This window comes from Chiloscyllium punctatum, chromosome 49, assembly GCF_047496795.1.
Source record: "Chiloscyllium punctatum isolate Juve2018m chromosome 49, sChiPun1.3, whole genome shotgun sequence".
Lineage (NCBI taxonomy): Eukaryota > Metazoa > Chordata > Chondrichthyes > Orectolobiformes > Hemiscylliidae > Chiloscyllium > Chiloscyllium punctatum.
The window spans coordinates 13,516,515-13,536,104 of record NC_092787.1 but is presented as its reverse complement, the minus strand read 5'-3'; the positions used below and the strand labels follow the sequence as shown (position 1 = coordinate 13,536,104).

Below are 19,590 nucleotides of genomic sequence, written 5' to 3'. Positions count from 1 at the left end.
TGGTGCATTGGGTTCAGATCACAGGTGCGTGACCCAGTCTTAGGAATGCAGTGGAGCAAAATGAGGAAGAGAGATGGGGAAGTCTTGCAGCATGATAAGATGTGGATGCACCAATGAGTTCCTGCCACGGCAAGTTCCCCAGCAGCCTTTCCCAGGAGGCTCAGGGTATGAGTTACTGCAATGTGGAAGGGATGAGCAGTGTTCAGGAAGGAGTCACCAACAGTCAGATGTATTAAGCAGCACATTTTAGCAATAATCTGCTCACTGATGCTCAGCTTAGGTTCTGCCAGGGCCACTCAGCTCCTGACTTCCTGACAACCTTGGTCTTTCTTTGGATTGACTGCAAAGGTGACGTGAGATTGACTGTCCTGGCCATCAGGACTGCATTGACCAAGTGTGCCGTCAAGGAGCCCGAGCAAAGCTAGAATCAATGAGAATTGGGGGAGAACTGTCCACTGGTTGGAGTCATACCTGACACATAAAGAGATGGTTGTAGTTGTTGGAGGTCTGTCATCTCAGCTCCAGGACATCTCTGTAGGAGTTCCTCAGGGCAGTGTCCTCAGCCCAACTACCTTCAGCTGCTTCATCATAAGGTCAGAAGTGGGGATGTTCATTGATGATTAGACAATAGACAATAGACAATAGATGCAGGAGTAGGCCATTCAGCCCTTCGAGCCTGCACCGCCATTCAATATGATCATGGCTGATCATTCCCAATCAGTATCCTGTTCCAGCCTTATCTCCATAATCCTTGACTCCACTATCTTTAAGAGCTCTATCCAATTCTTTCTTAAATGAATCCAGAGACTGGGCCTCCACTGCCCTCTGGGGCAGAGCATTCCACACAGCCACCACTCTCTGGGTGAAGAAGTTTCTCCTCATCTCTGTACAATGTTCTGTATCATTCATAACTCCTCAGGTACTGAAGCAGTCCATGTTCAAATGCAACAAGATCTGGACAATAACCAGGTTTGAGCTGACAGTGGTAAGTGGTGTTTACACTATAGAGATGTCAGGCAATGGCCATCTCCAATATGAGAGAATCCAACCATCATCCCCTGATATTGAATGGCATTAAGATCACTGAATCCCTCACTACCAATATCCTGAGGGCTACCATTAACTAGAAACTGAACTGAAGGAGCCACTGAACTGACTCCCCAAAACTGGCCAGAATCTATAAGGCAGAAGTCAGGAGTGTGATGGAATACTGCCCAGTTGCATGGATGAGAGCAGCTCCAACAACATGTAAGCTTGACACAATCCAGGACAAGGAACCGATTGGCACTACATCCACAAAGATTCAGTCTCTCCATCACTGACACTCAGCAGGAGCAGTGTGTACCACGTACAAAAGGCACTGCGGAAATTCACCGTGCCAAAGATGTGCAGGTTAAGTGGGATTTGCAACAGTAAATGTGGGATTACTGGGATAGCTGGGGAGAGGGGTAGGGGTAGGGAGGAAGGTGAAGGGTCTGATTTTGGGTGGGATGTTCTTCAGAGTGTCTATACAGTCTCGATAGGTTGAATGGCCTCTTTCTGCACTGTAGGGATTCTATGATTCCTGAGGCAGTACCTTCCAGACCGTAACAACTGCTGTCTAGGAGGACATGGGCGGCAGATGCATGGAAGCACCTCCAAGTTCCTCTCCAAGCCACACACCTGTCCTGATTCAGAAATGTATCACTGTTCCTTCAGTGTCGCTGGGTCAGAATCCTGGAATTTTTTTCCCAGTGGCACTGTGGGTCTACCTGTATCAAATGAACTACAGTGGTTCAAGAAAGCAGCTCATCACTACCTCCTCAAGAGATATCAGGGCTGGACAATAAACACTGGCCCAGCTAGCATCCCAGAAATAAATAAACAAATAAAGCCCTAACAATGCTGCTATGGGTGATCAACAGACTAAGCAGAAGTTCCAATGTCAAAGCATGGCTGATGTGCTCCAGATCTGGTCTTTGAGGACATCAATACACATTTTGACAGTTATCCTCAGGAATTGGAAGGAGAGAATGGCACCAAGCATAGATATCAAATAAATTCATCTGCTATTGTTTTTCTGTTATTTTAGTCATTTGTTTGTTCAGGTCTATCTCACTTTTCTTCAGTAACTGGTAACAGAAAACCTCATTTGAACCAGGACCTCGTTCTATCAGTGCTGTCATTCTCAGCTCCCTTACTTTAATCTTGTGTTTGTCAATTTGATTTGATTACAAGACTCTTGTACTGCGAGAGCTTTCATAAGGGAATTTTACTTGATGCGAATCAAAGCTGATTCAGAAGGTGAAAGGGTCAAAACGCAAAGACTACTCAGAAATGAAAAACAGTTATAGAGTCATAGAGATGTACAGCATGGAAACAGACCCTTCGGTCCAATCCGTCCATGATGACCAGATATCCCAACCCAATCTAGTCCCACCTGTCAGCACCGGGCCCAAACCCTTCAAACCCTTCCTATTCATATATCCATCCAGATGCCTTTTAAATATTGCAATTGGACCAACCTCCACCACTTCCTCTGACAGCTCATTCCACACATGCACCACCCTTTGCGTGAAAAAGTTGTTCCTTGGGTCTCTTTTATATCTTTCCCCTCTCACCCTAAACCTATGCTCTCTATTTCTGGACTCCCCGACCCCAGGGAAAAACCTTGTCTGTTTACTCTATCCACGCTACTCATGATTTTATAAACCTCTACAAGGTCACCCCTCAGCCTCCGAAGCTCCAGGGAAAACAGCTCCAGCCTGTTCAACCTCTCCCGAGAGCTCAAATCATCCAACCCTGGCAACATCCTTGTAAATCTTTTCTGAACCCTCCCAATAGTGGGAGACTGAAATTACATGCAATATTCCGGAAGTGGCCAAACCAATGTCTACTACAGCCGCAACAAGACCTCCCAGTTTGAAATATGTTTTGAAATATTTATTTATAGAGTCTGTTTTCTCTTCACAGGGTACACAGAAAATATGCCTTCCTTATAGCCCTACGAAAACACTTTCTGTCAAATCTATTTTAAGGTAAGTGAGAAATCTTGGAATTTTAAATGGACCTTGCCGAGCGTCATTGGATTAGTTTTACCAGTTTTCATATCTACTGTGGGATAAAGGTCTGTACTTTGCTGGGTTACAGGATCACATGTAATGGGTATCGAGAGAGAGAGATACCTATTGTCCTTGGTGGGTTATGCTGTTACTTCATCAGATACAGAGGCAGTGACTATTCCGCCTCCTGCTGGTGAGATGGCTAGTTGAAGCCTGCACATCAGTACCACCAACGATTAAGCAATGTGATGGGCTCGGATTTGACTCACTCAGCCTCTGTTTACTAAAACAGATATCGGGCCTGACTTTAACTCTTATGAGAGGTAGCCTATCCTAAGCCTGCCAACTCCTGCTGCATAATTTAGACCAATCCTGGTGAATGCCAGAGCCATCTTAATCCTTTGCTCATGAATATATAATAAGCCAATAACAAGGGATAAAAATAGTCTATAATCCATGCATACCTCCCTGTTCAAGTGCACACCTTTCATAATTATTCAAATGTTCTTAGGACGGTGATTTTATCTTAAGATGCGGGATAGTGGTGCAGTTAAATCCCTGGAAAATTGCTTCAAGACAGACTTTTTTCATCCACTCAGATGCTAGTTGTTAGTGCAAGTGAGAAGTGTAAAGGGCCTGGGAGTGGCCCAAATATAAGCCCATTCAGAGTGTCATTGGGCCAGGAGGACTTCGAAGCACAGAGGAGAGGGATGTGAACACCAACTTGCATTTAAATAACATCCTCCATGTAGAAATACAGCCAAGGTCTTCTAGTGAGCAGAAAAGACTGGTGCAGATACTGGGAGTGGTGACCAAAGCAGCTGAGTTTTAAGAAAGGTCTATTGGGATGGAAGGATGGGAATGTGAGAGAAGGCTGGTCGGGTGGAACTACTGCACAGAAGGAGACAATCTGGCCAGTCGTGTGTGGGTCAGCTCTCTGCAGAGTGACCCTTCCCTGTCCCACTGCCCTGCCTTTTCCCTGTAACTCTGCATTTCTTTTCACATAGTGGGCCCGGTCTCTGATGAGTGTCTCGATCAAATCTGCTGCCAGTACTCTATCAGGCAGTGCATTCCAGGTCGAACCACTCGCTGCCCTACACCACGTTATGTTGATTATCTTGCCAGGCACTTTAAATCCTCTGGGGCTTGATCCTTCCAGCGATGGGAACAATTTCTCCCTCTTCAATCTGACCACATCACTCACAGTTTTGACCAAACCTCTTCTGAATCTTCTCTATTCTAAGGGGAAAAGCCTCACCTCCCTCTCCATTCTATCCACATCACACTGAAGTTCTTCAGCGCTGCTGCCAATCTCATGACCCTTTTGTGCACCCTCGCTAACGTGGTCACCTCCCGTCGGGAGATAATTCAAGAGCTTGTAGTTTAAATAGCCAAACACATGGCCATCCACGTTTGGGTGAAGGGGGGAGGGACCACTCTGGAAGCCTGAGTTGGGGGAATGCTGTACTCTTCGGAGTTTGAAGAGTTGGAGGAGATTGTGGAGTGGGAGAGGGAGGAGGGCATGGCAAGGTTTGAGGACAAGCCTGAGAATGTAACTTTGAGACAGTGGAGTCAGGAAAAGTATTGGAGCAGAGGGGTGAGCGGCATAGGGTATGAGTGAAAGAGTTATGAGCCAAATTTTTAAAAGTCATTGAAAGCCTATTTCTGTCGGTTCTTTCATTGTGGAACTTTATATGGTTGTTGTTCTTTATCTTCCTCCAATCCTGATTGTTGATATTGTCTGATACTTGCCAGGAAATAACATGGTAACTTTGTAGAGGCAAATCACCAGAAGAGGGTGTATATACTGAACTGAGGAGCAGCTTTAACACCCAGCAGCAGCTGCTGCAACGATGGCACTGCAAGTGTTTCCCAATTTCACACAGATTCCGACTTGCGGGGAACTCAAAATAAGGAATAGAGGATGTATTTTTGAGAAGGGAAATCTTCATTCTGAGCAGGAATGTGTCCGTCAGTCAGAATGGGACAGTGTTGGGAAGAAGCTGATCATTCTGTCCCAGAGCACCCACAGTGTGAGGGGAAGGGAATCATTGGGAGCACATTGTCCTGTTGTGAAGTGCCACCTGCTGTGGTCTTTGAAGGCAATGGACTGTGAGACACAAATCACATTGAACAATCTCATCAACTTTTGAATTGTTTTGCAGTGCCATGAACCTTGATAAATTTGAAAAAGGCCCCAGGGAGATTTTTAATGCAGAAATACAGAAGGTAAGACTCAGTTTGTTAAAACGGTGTTTCTGACCATTGTGGTTGTCAGTGAAAACATTATAAAGATAATTTGCTGTTTGAAATGAAACCAGCCTACAATCTCGGGATCACCGCCTTATTCCTGTTGGAGGGTGGAAGTTATTTTGCAGAGTGGTATCAATTAACCTGGAAGTCAACTTGACAACTCTGTGTTTAATTGATGGCCATTTTTGTGTAGCTGGATTCTAAACCTTAAACATTCATAACCAGGGTTATGCACAAAAGGACTTTATAAACTGTTGGTTAAGCCCAGCTGAACTGAGTGACCAGTTTGTGACTGAACTAGTACAATCTATGAGAATGACCATTTATTGTCTGTAGGGGCCAGGACTGAAATCAGGGGCCTGGTGCTGCTCCTGGCCTGGAGCCTATTCCCACTGTCTGAGAACAGAGGCCTTGTCCCTTGACTGAACGTGGCAGGCTCCCCTCCTGCTCTGCCCCAAACCTGGGCACAGTGGCCTCACTCCAGCTCAAGCACACCAACATGGTGGCTCAGTGGTTAGCACTGCTGCCTCACAGCACCAGGGTCCCAGGTTCGATTCCAGCCTCGCGCGACTGTCTGTGTGGAGTTTGCACCTTCTCCCTGTGTCTGCCTGGGTTTCCTCCCACAGTTCAAAGATGTGCAAGTCATGTGAATTGGCCATTCTAAATTGCCCGTAATGTTAGGTGCGTTAGTCAGAGGGAAATGGGTCTGGGTGGGTGACTCTTCGGAGGGTCGGTGTGGACTGGTTGGGCAGAAGGGCCTGTTTCCACACTGTAGGGAATGTAAAAAAAAACTTCAACCCCCTTACCTTTATGTTTCACATCCCCCCTCCTTTCTCAACTCAGCAGAGTGACGTCAACCCTCTAGCCTGAGCTAAGTACCCTGCCCTCAAGCACTGTGGGCCTCCCCTGTTGCCCTGCCCCTGGGTTACTGGACTCTCCCTTGACTCAGGCCATGAATATTTGAACAGAGACAAGTCCACTGCAAGCTCATGGATTCAGTTCTTCATTCTTTGCAGTAGATGCTAAATGAATTGGACATGTTGATAGTTAATAATGTCTCCACATTGTCAGGCACAACGTGCATAAATGAGGGAGGTTGTGGTGACAAACAAGTGAGACATTGATCAGCAAGTTCCTCAGACAGACCCTGAGTAATGGGGCTGTCCTGCCTCCCCACTTCCCTGGTCCTTGTTCTTGACATTCATTCCCCCACAGTGAGTTATTTGTGGCTGAGCCTGGGCAATGTCCAATGGAGGCTCCCAGCTTCACTCATCTAATGAGCAGAAATGATGATGCAAGCAACTAATCGTCTTGTTCTCGTGTTTGACAGGACTTACTGGTTCTAGAAGAACAGGAGGTGAGTGCAATGTAAACCGGGGTTGTGCGGTAGCAATGGCTGACTGTCGACAGGCCTTGTGTACTAATTATAGGAGGGAACATACAAGGAGAAAGAGAAGGGCAGAGGAGGGAGGGAGGGAGGGAGAGGGCAGGGGTCAATGAGGAGGGACAGGGGTGTGGAGTAGGGTACAGGAGGGTGGATGAGATTGGGATGGGGGGGGGGTTGATTGGTGTGGGTAGTGGAGAAACTGATATTAAGCAATGAGGACATACAGGATGACCAAGGGTCTTTAGGGGCAGGGGCTTATACGAGGCTGGAAAGTGGTTAATAATAACCACCTTATAAAGGAGAAGGAGCAATAGTAGGATGGAGTGGGGTACAGGAGGAGGCAGGGTGGTGTTGAAGGTCAGTAGAGGGTACAGGAGTATAAAGAAGGGTAGAGATGGAGAGGGGTACAAGGTGGGGAATAACGGGTGATGCTTGCAGCAGAGTGAGGTTGCAGGAGGAAGTGGGGGTACATGAGGAGGGTGTAGAGGGGAGGAGGGAAGGAAGTGGGGGTACATGAGGAGGGTATAGAGGGGAGGAGGGAAGGAGTTATACAGAGTCACAGAGGGGAGGAAGTCCTACCAAAGGGCAGAGGAGTGCAAGGAGGAAGGTGGGCTGCAGAAAGGGCTGGTTACATGAGGTTACGGGGGGAGGGGGGGTGGGGGCAGGTGGGGGGCGGAGATGAGGGCAACAAGATGACATTTCAGATTGTTCCAGCAAGGAGCCAGCGTATTCCCTTCAGCTGACTGTATCCTCCTGGAAAAAGGTACAACTTCCCGATGAGATCCTTCAGATGTATTGAACTCTTTGCTTGGAACTCTGTCCTCTAAAAATGACAGGGTTCCAGGCTGCAGTGAATCACCTCAGTATTTATTTACCTTGATCAATTTAAACTGCTCAGTTTTGAATCTTGAAAGGGGAATTACATTTTTGTATGATTTCATCACAGCTGTTATGTTTCTTTATATTTCAGCACTGGTCTAATAAATAGTACATTTTCTTTTACTTGCTGCACATTTCTGAATTCTTTTTGTTTTATTAGGGGTCAGTGAACTTTAAGTTTGGAGTTCTATATGCTAAAGATGGGCAACTGACAGACGATGAAATGTTTAGCAACGGTAAGGGTCAAATAGCTCATTCAGGCTGAAGTTCACTTGAACTAATGTCATTACAAACCACTTGTCGCTGCAGTAATTTTCATTTGTTTCTGTGGGACCTCCCTTTTAGGATCAAAGACTGGATGGAGACCATTCAGTGCCCCCATGTCTGGACTGTAACCCCCTGCTGATTATAATCAGCTCAACTTTGACAGGGTGAAGAACCAGTTATTAAAAATAAAGTGGGACAAATTATTGAGCTATGGAGTACAGGGAGAGGTCAGGCAGTCAGTGATGGACTTACCTCAATGAGTGCAGTCCCAACAACATACAAGAAGCTTGTCAGCACCCAGGACAAAGCAGTCTCCATCCACCACCCTCAACATCAACTCCCTCTGTTACCAACACACAGAGGCAGCAATGTGTACCATCTACACGATGCACAGCAGTAACTCACCAAGGTTCTGTCAACGGCATTGACAGTTCTTGTGGCCTCTTCCATGTCAGGGAAAAGGGTAACAGCAACGCCACCATCTGCAAATCTCCCTCCAAGCCACATCCTAATGTGGAACGATATCAGCATTTCCTTCATGTTCCTGCATCAAAAACTGGGCCTCTTTCCCTGGTAGCACCTACACAGCTTGAAGGTGCAGCAGAAGGTGGCTCATCACCTTCTCAAGGGGAAGAAATGCTGGCAATATGTGTAACTGAGCACAGAATAACTTGCAGTGTGTAGGTAGACCTAAGAACTGTTGAAATGTCACATGGTCAGGTACATAAGAAACAAAATTCATGGCTGTTTTGAATGTGATCTCAACTCCATCTTCTTATCTGCCCCTCATAACCCTTGGCTCCCTTGTCTATTAAGAAACTGTCAGTCTCAGCCTTGTATATATTCACTGATCCGTTGGTGTCTAGGGAACAGAATTCCTCATGGAGACCAATGACTCTCTGAGAGGTTCCAAGCAGTCTGGTCATTTCCAAACTGCCAGGCCCCATTTAAAACCTTCACTGCTAACCAGTAAATAAATGAGACTGTAAAATCGAATGTCCAACCTTTACTGGCCATTAAGTCAGTCATCAACCCGACCAGTTGTAAATTAAGAACTGTTCGCGGTCCAGGCTTTCACATTGCTGTTGGAGATTTGTTTTTGATTTTGTAGACATATTGATTTTGCTGCTTTTAAAAGTAAGAGTGCTTCTTAAGTGAGTCACAGCTTGGGATTATGACCATTGTTGAGAATCTGTTTTAGAGACACTGCAACAGAAACTGTGAGACATTCAGCTGAGGGACCCTGAGGCTATCAGCTGCAAGGCACAACTGGGAGAGTTGATGGTCTTCTTGACTGAGGATGGTCTTCTTGATTGAGAAGGTTGCAATCTCCTGGCCTTTCTCTCTTCTTTCCAGTTGATTTAAGGAAGATCTTTGTAGTTGAGCAATTTACAGTCAGTTCTTCCAGAACGCAATAGGTACATTCTTGTGCAATCCTGCGCCATAGAAAAATCACGCAATATAAGTAACACTCAGGGTGTTGATGGTCTATTTGCGTTATAGCTAGCACATACTTTAAAAGCTTTAAAGCCAGCTTTCCCTATTCACCCAATCGTGCTCGAGCCAATTTGCATCAATGAAAGATGCATTATACCAGAACTGACTGTACGGAGCTAATCTGAGAAGGAAATGGTTCCAGAGACGGAACACTGCTCAGTGGTTGAAGTTTTGTCCTTCCAACATTGCGTATCACTTTGGCTTGTCTGTAGAGTGATGTTCTAATCCAGTCAGCGCCCTCTTCTGTTTCTTTCACAGAAACTGGGAGTGAAAGCTTTCAGAAGTTTCTAAATCTTATGGGTGAAACAATTACATTGAAGGGCTGGATTGGCTACAGAGGAGGACTTGACACCAAAAGTAAGAGTCGGACTAAAATTCAAGACAAAATGTCAAATAAAAATTTGCATCTAACAAGGGAACCAAACAGATGGCATTTCATACAACGGGTTTGTTAAACACTATGGATGCTTATTCCAAATACCAGGTACCAAAATGATCCAATATACCAAACAGCTGCTGATGCTCCTTTGCATTAGAACTGAAATTTTGTTGAAAACATAACTTTGGGTTTTCTCCATATTCCCGTTGGTTCCTGTGGATTTAGAGACTTTCTTGTTATTTGTGTATTTATTGTTGTTTGCTATGGTTTGACAATATTCCCAGGATCCAGACCTCATTCCATTTTCATTGCTTTGGAGTGGGCAGTGCAACATTTCTTGGAGCTTGATCTCTTTCTCCATGTCCAGTTGGAGGGTATACGGTTAATACAAGATTATCTTAATGCTTGACAATTTACAGCATCATCATATGCATTATTCATAATGAACCAGAGAACAGCTGACTCGAATTGATACAGACTGCAGCATCTCCTCTACAACTCCCTTTCTGTTTCATGAAGACATGAAGGATCTACACACACACACACACTATATATATATATATATATATACATAATTCTCTCTCATAAATACAAACATACACTTTCGTTCTCTCACACACAGTACACTGTGAATTTTATATGGCTCCACTATGGTCCAGCCTCTCAAGATGTGAATGGACTGCGAGAGCAATATACACCTGATTATCTCTTTCTCTCTTTTCTCTTACTTTCTCGATGCATTTCTCACTCTGTTTCTCTTGTCTCAGTCTCTTCACTTCCCTCCCTTTGCCTGTTACCCGGTTCTCTCCAAAATCATCTCCAACAGTGTCCCTTTCTGTTTTCCCAATCCCATTCCTATATCCTTCTTGTCTTGGTTTTCATTTTAACCCAAATGCTCCGCACCTCAGGAACTCTTTTCCAAATTGCTTTAGTCAAGCCTGACCCACCTTCGCCCCCTCTGTCCGTGCTGACAAACACCCCATCTTCCATCTCCAATCTCTTCAGCAAAGTCTGCAAACAAACAGAGATCTCATCCACCTTTCCCACCGCCTACTTTTTGAAGCTCCTGAGGGAGAGGGTTTCCATTCCTTCCAAAGCAATGAAAAGGTTTGCATCAATGGCAGATTCCTCCAAGCTGTGACTTGTACACTGAGTCATGTCACTGAAGCAGGCCATTTCGTCGAGTGGGACTGTTTGTGTTTTCTGTGCCCAGCAGCCTACTCCCCCCACTTTGCATCTAACCCCACCAACAGGCACAAGCGTGTGCTACTTTCAAAATCTGTGGAACATACATTTCAATCTGCATTTGCTATGATTTAAGTGGTTCGGTTTCATATAGTGTAAGTGAGGGCCACCAGTCTTGTTCCATAACCGAGTTCAAATATTATGGTATTCTTCAGAACCTTGATGGTGGTATTTACTTGTTAAAATCAGGATTGACTGGGATATACTGCAAGTCAGAGGGAGGTGATGGCTCAGGGGTTAGCACTGTTGCCTCACAGCGCCAGGGACCCGAGTTTGATTCCATTCTCGGGCGATTGTCTGGGTGGAGTTTGCACATTCTCCCCGTGTCTGCGTGGGTTTCCTCCCACAATCCAAGGACATGTAGAGTAGATAGATTGGCCGTGCTAAATTGCCTGCAATGTGCAGGCTAAATGGGTTCGCCACGGGAAATGTAGGGTAGGTGTGGTAGGTCTGTGTGGATCAGAATGGCCTGTTTTGACACTGTAGGGATTCTGTAAGTCTGGTGGTGTGAGAAATCACAATAGAAGGTGCCCTCAAATGACCACCTTTGCTGAACCCACTAACCCACTCTCTTTGGCAGGTAGCTGCTGTTTAAAACCCTAAAACTATATAACTGTGCAATAAAATATATCTTTTTATTCCCCTCTTTGTAATAAGATGCAACTTGACAGCCCTGTAAACTTCATGTGATGTCTTGAGCTACTGTAGATGTATTCTTATAATTATTTCGAGTTCTGTAAAACTCAGCGTTGTACTTTCCACAGATGACACGACAGGAATACATTCCATATACACAGTATATCAAGGACACGAGATAATGTTTCATGTCTCCACAATGTTGCCGTACTCTAAAGAAAACAAGCAACAGGTAAGGGGAGTTCTTTCTTTCCTATGACTAAGCACATTACTGCTGGAATCATTTATATTGTATCGATCTTGGGCTTGTCACTTGAAGACAGTCTCACTTGGGGCTTGTCAAACAGGCAAATAATTGTGATTCTGTTATGACCACTTGCTTCTCCAGAGAGGAGGAGATTGGGAGCAGAGTTTAGATGTGAAGGCTCCAAAATATCTGCTGTGTTACACTCTCCAGCAGGGCTGCTGTGTTACACAGTCCAGCAGGACTACTGTGTTACACTCACCAGCAGGGCTGCTGTGTTATACCCTCCAGCAGGGCTGCTGTATTACATAGTCCAGCAGGATTACTGTGTTACACCCTCCAGCAGAGCTGCTGTGTTACACCCTCCAGCAGGGCTGCTGTGTTACACAGTCCAGCAGGACTACTGTGTTACACTCACCAGCAGGGCTGCTGTGTTATACCCTCCAGCAGGGCTGCTGTATTACAAAGTCCAGCAGGATTACTGTGTTACACCCTCCAGCAGGGCTGCTGTGTTACACTCTCCAGCAGGGCTGCTGTGTTACACCCTCCAGCAGGGCTGCTGTGTTACACAGTCCAGCAGGACTACTGTGTTACTCTCTCCAGCACAGCTGTTGTGTTACACATTCCAGCAGGGCTGCTGTTACACACTCCAGCAGGGCTGTTGTGTTATACACTCCAGCAGGGCTACTGTGTTACACACTCCAGCAGGGCTTCTGTGTTACACTCTCCAGCAGGGCTGCTGTGTTAGGGCCTCCAGTGATGGGGACACATTCCTGTCTGAAGGGATTGTGGTCGCCCTGGCTATCAGACACTGAAAGCTGGCTTGCAGCTACAGTGATCAATTTTGAAGCCAAACTGTATGTTGGCTCTTACAGCGAGAAGATCTGCTTACAGCAGGAATCCTGCAGTCAGATAAAGCCATGGTGAGACTGCCCTTGGATTAATGTGTACGGATTTTTTTAAACTTATCTAAAGATGGATACACTTACCATGGAAGGAGCACAAAGGAGATGCACTAGACGGACCAATGGATGGTGGAGTTGGCTGATGAGCAGCGATTGAGGAGACTGGGCCTGTATTGTCTGGAGTTTAGAGGAGGAAATGTAATCGCTCTGCAAGTTGAAATTCCTAAAGGGGTCAGCCAGATAGATGAATGTACAAAGGATGTTTCCCCGGTGGGAGTTGTGCAGGAGGGACTGTATGGTTGCTATCTCAGAATAAAATGGAGGCCATTTGGACTGAGATGAGGTGGAAATTATTCTGTAAGTGAATAATTCTCTGGAATGCTCTACCCCAGAGGGCTGTGGTGTTTCATTCACGGAATATATTCACGACAGAGAGTAATAGATTTCTGGATATTAAAGATATCAAAAGATGTGAGGAGAGCACTGGAAAATTGTTTTGAGGTAGAAGAGTATCCAAAATCTAACTGGCAACTTTAAAGGAGAGAGACTGGAGTTTCGAATGGTTAAAAATGGTATTAGGAAGTGACTTTAAAATCACAAGCAGGTTTCCTGGTCTTCGTAAGTAGTGGCATAGGCTACTGAAGTAAGGATTTTCTGCTTAATCTTTATAAAGTACTAGGTAGGCGTTAGGTGGAGTAATGTCTTCAGCTCAGGACACCACATTTTAGGAAGAATCTTCAAGATGTTGCCAAAAAGATTTACTATAATGTGGGAACATAATAGTACCGGGTTGTGGAACTTTATATTAGTGTTAGGACGTGTCAGTAGATGGTGGGATTACTCTCCTTCTAGCAGGGAAGGGCAAGGTGAGATCCAGTTTAAACGGTCAAAGACGGTCAAAGTTGTGAACAAGGACAGTCTGCAGTTTGCCTCTGAAGCTAATGTGAGAGAGCCTGAGGTACCAGACAGGGGCTCCTCAGCCACACCCAGTAGAGCCTCAATGCAGAGTTCACTACTGCAGTGAAAACCAAGGCTGCTCCCTCCAAAAATAAACAAAATGAAAGGAAATGAGAGACTTGCAGATGTACAGCGCCTTTCAGCAACACAGGGCATTGCAAAGCACTCTATAGCCAATGAAATACTTTTTGAAGTGCGCTCAATATTGGAATTTGGGAAACGTAGCAGCCAACTTGCATCCGACCAGCTCCCACTTACCAGGCAGTCGGTTTTTGCGATGTTTCCCAGTGGAAATGTTGGCCAAGGCAACTCGTCTTCAAGATAGGGCAGTTGCACGTTTTATGTCTACCTGGCGAAATATTATGGGGTACTTCAGTTGAACATCTCATCAGAAAGGTAGCACCCGTGACAGTACAGCACCCCCTCAGCACTGCAGGTCAGCTCGAGTTTCTGGAGTCCACCAACTTCTGACGGAGAGGTGCGATTGCTGCATCTAAGCCACAGCTAGCACTAGGGGTGTGTAGGTGGTGCTGCAGCCCTTTGCTGGCCTACATTTATAACAGCTTCATAAAAACTTTGCACACAGCCTCCTCAGCCTTTCCTTGTGAAGTGGGTCATATTAAGTCTACTCCTCTTGCCCGAGTATTTCCCTGTCATGCTGTGCTTTTTGAGATCACTGAGAGACTGCAGTCTGAACTGTGGTGGAAAATGTTGAAGAGGAGGCTTTTCCTCAGCGTGGTTGGTGATTTGCAAACGCATTTAAAAAATTGCAAAACGTTGAAGGCAAACGCACTGGCCCATTACTCGATCAAACCACACGCGGGGCCATGTTGGCTGGCATTTCAATGCTTTACCCAATCTTTAAAAGGGGTTTTGAAACAGAGCAGACTGAAGCTGGGTCACCAGTAATCCCGATTGAAATGGAAGCCTTCAATATGTGCCATAGAGCAATGTTTAAGATGGTATTTCAGTGCTGCGAATACAGTGACCTGGAAGGAGCAGTGCTGGTCACCTTTTCTCATTTATGAGCTGACCGCAGTTCACTGGTCCACGTCCTCACGTCACTGTGCTCCTCGGAGGAAGTGTACAGCCTTGCTTCCTGAGGGCAATCCTCTCTGAATGTGGGTCAGCCAGGTTTATTGACAAGTTTATCATTTCTTTTTACTCTTTCAGTGATGTGATAGGGATTTTAATTTCTTGATGGAACAATAAGTGTGAAGTAACCCATAACGGAAGCAACATTTATTTTTGTTTGTTATTTTTATGCAGTCAGGGTGTGACTGTCACTGGCTGTTTATTGCTTGTCCCTATTTGCCCTTGAAGGTGGTAGGGAGCTGCCTTTTTGAACTGTGCATTCCATCTGCTGTAGCGAGACCCAGCATGCATTAGGGAGGAAATTCAAGGATTTTGCCCCAGTCACACTGAAGAAATAGCAATATATTTTCAAGTCAGGATGGTGGGTGGCTTGAAGGGGAACTTGCAGGTGTTAGACTTCCTATGTATTAGCTGCCCTTATCCTTCTAGGTGGTAGAGGTCATGGTTTGGAAGATACAGTCTTAGGGGGCTTGATGAGTACAAGTTAGACATTATAGATACTCCTGCCACTGTGTGTTAGCGGTACAGGGAATGAATGTTAGAAGTGTGGCCGTGATGTCCACTTGGGCTGCTCTGTCCTGGATGATTTTGAGACACTTGAGTGTTGTTGGAGCTGCAACCATCCTGGCAGGTGGGGAGTATTCCATCACACTCCTGACTTGTGGCTTGTAGGTGGTGGACAGACGTAGGGGTTCATTAGGGCATTGTAGAAATATGTTTGAGCTGTAACTTCTAGTGCATGGGTCACAAGAGGTTAGTGTGCAGCCGCAGCAAGAAGGCCAATAAGTGTGAAACTGAAAGTGAGGATGTTATGCTCTGGTGTTACAGGGCATTGATGACATCACATGTGCAGTTATTTAAGGAAGGATGGAAATATGTTGGAGACAGTTCGGAGGAAGTTTACTCATTTGATGCCTGATATAAACTGGTTGTGCTTTCTGTAGGCCTGTTTACACCAAAGTTCAGAAGAGTGAGAGGTTGATTTGATTGAAATTAATAAGATCCTGAATGGCTATTGACGAGGTGGACATGGAAAATGATGTCTCCTTTTGTGGATGAGTCCAGAATTGGAGGGCATTATTTAAGAATCAGGAGTCTCACTTTCAGGACAGAGGTGAGGAGAAAGTCTTTCTCACTGTGTGACTTTGGAACTGTGTGCCTGGGATGATGTTGGAGGAATGAACATTGAATGTTCTTAAGGCTAAGGTGGATAGATTCTTATGAGGCAGAGGAATCCACGGTTCCTGGGCATAGCTGAGAAAGTGGAATTTGAAACACAAAAAGATCAGCCATGATCTTGGTAAATAGTGGTGCTGTTTAGAGGGGCTGAATGGTCTACTTCTGTTCCTATGTTTGTTATCTTCTAGACCAAGGGCTGGATTTTTTTTGTTTTGGGATCAGGACATCAGAGTTGACCAATTAGTGGTGCACTCACCATCCAACTAAGAATGTTCCAATATTGGTGGGCCAGTAGGAGACACCCTTTTCTTCCAAGAAATGGTCACTATTGCTGGCTCACTGTTACAGAGTGGGAGCCCCTGCCAAGAGCAGGTACATTGGGCAGCTACGGTGTGAGGGAGGCGGACTCAAATTGATCCTGGATCACTGCATCCTTCAGTCTGCCACTGGGAAATCACCTCCTGGTTTGCACACAGGAACCTTGATTATTCACATGACATGGGCGGGGAGTATTTCATTTGGATAATCCAAACTTTTGCTAATTGAATGCCGGATAACGCAGTTTAGCCAAGTATCAGGACCTTGCGATCTTGCTGGAATATCCAAAATTCGGATACTCAAATGCTGGGTAATCGAGGTTCCTCTGTACCAAGTTCCAGCTGCCATTGTGAACCCACAGGCTAACTGGAAAATGCCAGTCACCCTCTGATCAATAGTCTCGATAAGCTTTTAATTAGATTAAGAAGCTGCTTACAGCTTGTGGGCAGTTAACCCACGCTCCCATCGACTGAAATGACATGGTATTGAGGAGCTGATGACAAACGATATGCTGCCCACTTCTGTTCTCTGCAGTGGTTCCAAATCCAGGCCCCTTCTGCACAGATCCCACTGGCACAATTTACTGCACCTTCCTGAAAGGGTGGAAGAAGGGGATTTAGTCATAATTTTCAGAAGGAAATTGATGATTTTTTAAAGTCTCAAAAACATACTTTACTCATAAAAATATCTTTATATACATAGTTACAAATGCAGTTCGGTTCTGTACAGTAGCATAGCACGAAAACAAGCAAACATTGGAGTTTGACTCTACCCAATCAAACCAAAGGCATCTCCTACTTGTACAAGACAGTATTTATATGCATTTGAGGCAGTGGGAGGGTTCAATAACAGAACAGACTCCAGTTTAACTTCAGCAGAAAGACCTCAGACAGTGGCTTTTCCCCATTGTGCCTTGGGATAAGGCAAAAGCAAACACAGGCTGTGGGAGGAGGAACAGGGAAGTGGAGTCATTGTGCAACATGTTCAAAGAGATTTCACAGAGTTGATGGGCTCACTGGTCTTCCCCGTTCTATCTGATGGTGGTGTTCAATAGTAAAGGTACCAAAAGAGTAGGAGTGAGGTGGACAGATCGCCAGGTTTGAGATGATTGCCTCACAGAGGAAAGTAAATTCCCTGTTGCTGTTTTCATCACTACTTTGATTGGTTACACCAGTACCAAGGGATTGCTAATGTGCTGCCTTTTCCAGTGTGACATTATCTACAATGTGATACCCACTAGGTCTACGTGTGTTGGACTGACTTATCCATGCACTCATTTAAATAGACAAAATGTGTGATTTCCCAGCTCCTGTTCAGTGATAGATAAATATGATCGAAAAGGAGGGAGAGAAAGTTAACTGAAGCATTCAGCTTATACCATTCACCTTTATTGGAGAAGTCCAAGGCATTTGAAACAACATCCTGAATAAGGAATTTGGCTTGAAGATTGCTTCTTCCAGTCTCTGTTTGATGATAATCCCTTCGAAAATGGCTTTCTGCAGGGATTGTTCTCTACTTTGAATTGCCTGAATTCTAGTTCTGTGATGCACAGTGACACTGTTACTGGTTTATTAATAATTAAATTGCAATTTGTTATAGTAAAATCTCTAGCTGACTTTGCCCTTTAACTTCCTTTCCTTTCCTCATGGTTTGCATGACACCGGTGGTACCAAGAATTGTAGCAATTGAATCAAGGTCACTTAATTGATTTAACTTAAACTTTACAATTCCTAGCTATAATGTCTGTTTCATTTTATGATGTGGAGATGCCGGTGTTGGACTACGGTGAACATAGTTAAAATCACACAACACCAGGTTATAGTCCAGCAGGTTTATTTAGAAGCACTAGCTTTTGGAGCACTGCTCCTGCAACTTGTGAGATCTTTATTTGATCAAATAACATTTCAGTTGCATGACACTGCGATCGTTTGCTATAAATTCTATGTCTTGTGATCCTGCTCCACACCTACCTGATGCAGGAGCAGTGCTCCAAAAGCTAGTGCTTCCAAATAAACCTGTTGGACCAAAACCTGGTGTTGTGAGACATTTTTATGGCATGATGTATTTCCTGCAACCCTCCACCAGGATGTAGAAATATTTAACTCTCCATTTCTTTCCAGTGTTAACTAACTAAATCGGTTTCAGAACTTTCTAAATTTTAACTTTATGTTAAACGAGGAAGGGTGGATGGTAGGAAGAGGACATTTATAATCCAATTTTCCAATATCAGGAGAATTATCTTCTGTACATTTCTAAGTTGAACTTTTGAGTTGAAGGTACATAAACAAGTACATAGATTAAATTGTTCCACTTATTTGCAGTTTCCCCCAGTGCTATTTTTTGATACCATCTGTGAGACTTCTTGAAATGAATTTCAATGAAGCAGCAATCATTCCACATCCCATTTCATAATTTCAGTGTAAAGACCTTTCTGTAGCCCTGTTGCCCAAATAAGTAAGAAACTTGGATGTTCTGCAGGGTACAGTGGAAGGTTATAATTTACACTTTATAGTTTATAATTTAGTATGACTTTTGGATTTTGGATTTCAAGCTAGAGACAGGTGGTTGTTGCTTATTTCTCTGAAGGGTTTGATTTTCTTGGGGAAAAAAAACTCAAGGTCAGCGTCCTTTTGGAGAAGTGACCTAAATCCAGTGTTTGTCAGAAAGCAGGTGACTATCTGCCCCCAATGAAAGACATTTATCCTGTTAAACGTATGACCGGTAGGCTAATCATTTAAGATCATCCGGTTTGAATTCATAGAACATAGGACAGTGCAGCATAATAAAGGCCCTTCGGCCTACGATGTTCTGCCGAGCATTTATCTTAATCTAAGATCAACCTAACCTACACACCCCTCAATTTCGTGCCGTCCATGTGCTTGTCCAGCAGTCGCTTAAATGTCCCTAATGTCTCTGACTCTACTACCCGCCTCTGACATCTCCCCTATACCTTCCTCCAATCACCTTAAAATTATGACCCCTCATGACAGCCATTTCTGCCCTGGGGAAAAGTCTCTGGCTATCTACTCTATCTATGCCTCTCATCACCTTGTCCACCTCTATCAAGTCACCTCTCTTCCTTCTTCTCTCCAGTATGAAAAGCCCACGCTCACTCAATCCCTCTTCATAAGGGAAACCCTCCAATCCAGGCAGCATCCTGGTAAATCTCCTCTGCACCCTCTCTAAAGCATCTACATCCTTCCTATTATGAGGCAACCAGAACTGGACATAATATTCCAAGTGTGGTCTAACTAGGGTTTTATAGAGCTGCAGCAAAACCTTGTGGGCTCTTAAAGTCAATCCCCCTG

General features: G+C 44.7%; 1 protein-coding gene across 9 annotated transcripts in view; it reads left to right on the top strand.

The window, feature by feature from the left end:
- The window catches only part of garnl3 (GTPase activating Rap/RanGAP domain like 3), a 443,924-nt gene that overhangs the window by 283,171 nt on the left and 141,163 nt on the right, over positions 1-19,590 (top strand). For all 9 annotated transcript variants that reach the window (XM_072565743.1, XM_072565740.1, XM_072565739.1 and 6 more), the window contains 6 exons: positions 2,953-3,017; positions 5,207-5,270; positions 6,625-6,651; positions 7,721-7,796; positions 9,583-9,681; positions 11,713-11,816. In XM_072565743.1, coding sequence (XP_072421844.1) covers positions 2,953-3,017; positions 5,207-5,270; positions 6,625-6,651; positions 7,721-7,796; positions 9,583-9,681; positions 11,713-11,816 — 435 coding nt within the window. The remainder of the gene's footprint in view (positions 1-2,952; positions 3,018-5,206; positions 5,271-6,624; positions 6,652-7,720; positions 7,797-9,582; positions 9,682-11,712; positions 11,817-19,590) is intronic.